The sequence below is a fragment of the Amphimedon queenslandica genome, unplaced genomic scaffold (assembly GCF_000090795.2).
Source record: "Amphimedon queenslandica unplaced genomic scaffold, v1.1 AMPQUscaffold_13403, whole genome shotgun sequence".
Classification (NCBI taxonomy): domain Eukaryota; kingdom Metazoa; phylum Porifera; class Demospongiae; order Haplosclerida; family Niphatidae; genus Amphimedon; species Amphimedon queenslandica.
The window spans coordinates 1-4,109 of record NW_003546361.1 but is presented as its reverse complement, the minus strand read 5'-3'; the positions used below and the strand labels follow the sequence as shown (position 1 = coordinate 4,109).

The 4,109-nt window shown below is 35.5% G+C and overlaps 1 protein-coding gene across 1 annotated transcript in view; it reads right to left on the bottom strand.

Moving 5' to 3' along the window:
• LOC105312798 (uncharacterized) overlaps positions 1 to 3,562 on the bottom strand; it is a 7,510-nt gene extending 3,948 nt beyond the window's left edge. The window contains exons 1-4 of the mRNA XM_019996610.1: positions 3,494 to 3,562; positions 2,261 to 2,327; positions 1,590 to 1,789; positions 1,148 to 1,302 (exon numbers count right to left, since the gene is read on the bottom strand). Of these exons, the coding sequence (XP_019852169.1) occupies positions 1,148 to 1,302; positions 1,590 to 1,789; positions 2,261 to 2,327; positions 3,494 to 3,553 (482 nt within the window). The 5' untranslated portion in view covers positions 3,554 to 3,562. The remainder of the gene's footprint in view (positions 1 to 1,147; positions 1,303 to 1,589; positions 1,790 to 2,260; positions 2,328 to 3,493) is intronic.
• Between the last annotated feature and the right edge of the window lie 547 nt (positions 3,563 to 4,109).

Below are 4,109 nucleotides of genomic sequence, written 5' to 3'. Positions count from 1 at the left end.
ATGTACACTTTGAGCAAATTTAAAAATTTGTAAAAAAAACTAAATTTGATCGGAGTCAGCTCAAACTTTCTACACAACAAAAGAACATGTATATGTATCAGATAAAGTTATAAAAATGGAGAATTCTCAACTTTTAATTTTTGGCGAAATTTGGTCGAAATCCCCGTACTATAGTACAGGGACTTTGGCCCAATTTTTGAGCAACTTTAAAATATTCGTAAAAATCCAAATTTGATTGGAATCAGCTCAAACTTTCTACACAACATAAGAACATGTATATGTATCAGATAAAAATATAAAATGGAGAATTCTCAACTTTTCATTTTTGGCGAAATTTGATTGAAATCCCTGTACTATAGTACAGGGACTTTGGCCCAATTTTTGAGCAACTTTCAAATATTCGTAAAAAAATCCAAACTTGATCAAAATCAGCTCAAATTTAAAACTTAACACAAATACATGTATATGCATCAGATAAAGTGATAAAAATAAAAAATTCTCTTCTTGTCATTTTTGCCAAAATACCATGTACTATAGTACAGGGATCTTGTTAATTTTTTAGCAACTTGACAATCCACTGACAAGAAGCTACACAAAAGCACTATCCCAGAATCCTGTGGGAAGCCCTGCATGTGCATGTATATTTAAGAAACTGTAGCCAGGTGTTAATTTTAAATTAAGGCACAATGGCTCCCATGTCTTATTCCATTATTGTATAGTCTATTAGGATGGGAGTTTAGACTGACACTGTGTACCAACCAGTGAACTCTTGAATAGAAAATTAACAAATTAAACATTATTTAGTCTTCAGAGACAAATCTAGGCGTATACATGTACATGTACACAATTTGATGATAAATGAATATTTTATAAGATGCATGTACAGTACATGTACAGTATAGTCTCTCTTAATGGAGACTCTCTATAGCATACACCTCCATTTAACGGACAGTACCTAGTGTACCAATTACATTCCTTACTGTATAAAATAACCTCCACATAAAGGACACCTCTGTATAACAGAGACACTTCCTTGCCCCAAAGTGTCCATTATATAGAGGCTACACTGTATACAATATATGTACATGTACAAATACATGCATACATGTACATGTACATAATTATGTGAAACGGTTGCAATAGATACATGTGTACTGTACATGTCTTACCTCCATATACTTCAAGAGTGGTTGGTTGAGAGAAGCTATTAGAGGGCCCATGTCTGTTGACTGGTATAAACCTGATGGAGAGATTCTTGCACAATTGAGAATAATCAATAGATAGAGTATCATCAAGACTCATCTATGAAAAGAAAAATAAATAAATAAAATGGTAATGTATGCATACGTACTGTATATGTACATGTACATGTATAAAAATGTACTAGATTTTCTCTCTCTCTCTTATGTTTTTTTTAAACTTCTTATCTTATTTTCTCTCTGTCTCTCCCTCCCCCCCCTCTCTCTCTCTCTCCCTCCCTCCCTCTCTCCCTCCCTCCCTCCCTCCCTCCCTCCCTCTCTCTCTCCCTCTCTCTCTCCCTCCCTCTCTCCCTCCTCCCTTTCCCTCTCTCTCCCTCCCTCTCTCCTTACAATCCAATAGTAAGCATTAATCCCATCAGCTGCTCCCTCCAGTATGTAAGAAGTGACAGACACATCAGTCGAGGCGTTACCAAGGAGACCCTCCCCCATGTTAAAGCTCAGTGAGTAGGTCCCAGGGAGATGGAGGTAGGGAGAAGAGAATTTCTCAAGAGAAAAGACACTGTTTGGTGGAGGAGAGTGTGGCCTTTGAACTAAAGGAAAGAGAATGAAGATACATAAGATCAGTAGGATCATATGTACATGGATTGTAGTACACTGAAATGTACAAGATAGGATGTTATGGTATAGACATCATAGAATTGTATGCCAAAATTGTTTAAATTTTTCTTGAGGTACATGTATCAAGGAGTGTCTGAAGTACGTGTATTAGATTTAGATAATTTGTAATGTTAGTATTTTTGGTGAGTAGCAATTAATATCCAATAGTGCCTGATTAAACTCATGAACTATACCATACAGTTACTAATAACTGACAGTGGAGTGAATGGACAGTGCTAATTACCTCAATTACAGTCTACATGTACATGTACACTGTAGGCACAATAAACACTTTAATATTATACATGTATCACATTATTATTATTATTATTATTATTATTATTATTATTATTATTACTATTATTATTATTATTATTATTATTATTATTATTATTATTAATTACCTTCTTCTCCTTGTCCATTGACAGTAGCATAAGCAGAACTACATCCAATGGAACACAAAGATTGATTCTAATGCAAAAATAAATAATAAATAAGTTAACATTAATACAATTGCAATGGTGGTATACATGTACAGTATAGTCTCTCTTAATGGACACTCTCTATAGCGTACGCCTCCATTTAACGGACAGCACCTAGTGTACCAATTACATTCCTTACTGTATAAAATAACCTCCACATAAAGGACACCTCTGTATAATAGAGACACTTTCTTGCCCCAAAGTGTCCATTACAACAAGGCTACATTGTGTAGTAGTGTATGTTCAATGGAGCAAGTGATTAAGTGAAGTATGTCTATTGTATCATCCTACTAAACTCCCACTCAAATAATCAGACACGAATACTTCTGTCTCTCAGGTATTACTTTAATTATCTCTCATCCCTCCTTCTCTCTCTCTCTCTTAAAACACCGCTCCAACCCTCTTATCTCTGCCTTTAAGTATCACATAACGGAGCAGCTGTTTATCAGGGATATAATGTAACAATATCAAAGGACTCTTTAATTCATGTACATATGGCATATACTATTAGGTGACCCTGTAGCAGTAACACATCCTCATGATATGTAGCTGATAGTAGGTCCAGCCTCTATATTTTCTATCTTTAATTTGTATACACACTTCTATATTGTACTTTAGTGTCCTCCTATACTTCATGCAGGCTTACCAGTACATGTACAATACCTTATGCTGTAGCCCCTAAACTTCTAACTTAGAAAGGCTTTTATTTAAGGATAAGCATTACATTATGCCCATGGATACTTGAATTACCATATGAAACCATTACAGCATGCCTTGTGCACGATATCACTAAAGATCATAAGGTCTGGATCACATGCTGAACTGTCACAAATAAACCAACTCACTAATAATGACTAATGATTAATAGCAGGAAAAAGCATCAGGGCAGACTATTAACTACATCCTGACAAGGCATATTAGTAGAAATATCCTTTTAGTCTGTCTGTCAGCCCTGTACTTGTATCCTTATATCCTAAACGATTATTGTCCGATTGGTCTTTGTCTTTCTCTCATCATCTTTTCTCTTATCGTCACTTTGTTAATGATTAGTTTTGGCTTTGATTTACTTTCTTTCTCTCTGTCTCACACTAACTATCAACCAGTCTTTATCCACTCTCTCTCACTCTTCTCTTCCTGGTATACTTGTTAACTTACACAGTGTCTGGAGCAAACTGACTGAGGGAGATAAAGAGAATCACCTCTACAATCATCCATCTATGAGAGAGAGAGAGAGAGAGAGAGAGAGGGGGGGGGGGAGGGAAGGAGAGACATTATTCAGAATACATCTAAGTACACAGTACAATAAAGTAACCACACATGTTAGCTCATCAAAAGATAAAAGGATATTCCACAAAGGCAATACTAGACAGTAGAGCACTATATTACAGCCCATAACCATAACCAAGAACATGTACAGGCAGGCCACAGGCAAAGGTACGTATGACATCGGATAAGGTATAGTGTGTAGGCATGTATGGTAGAGTATGTATATAGTGTAATTAGAATCAGAAAAATGTTTGATAGACTATACTCTAAACCTCAAACCAATTATGAGGAGAAAAACAAAAAACAACATGAAGACATGTGATGAGGAGAAGAGAAAGGAAAAAAATATATTTTTTTCTCTCTTCCTCTTTCTCAATTGGGCCACACAAGTACCTCTCTGCTAAAAAATAAACAGCTTTTTATAAAAGGAAGGCTACTACTGTCACTACACACATACATTACTAGAACTATTACTATTACTACTGTTACCATTACTGGTGTTATT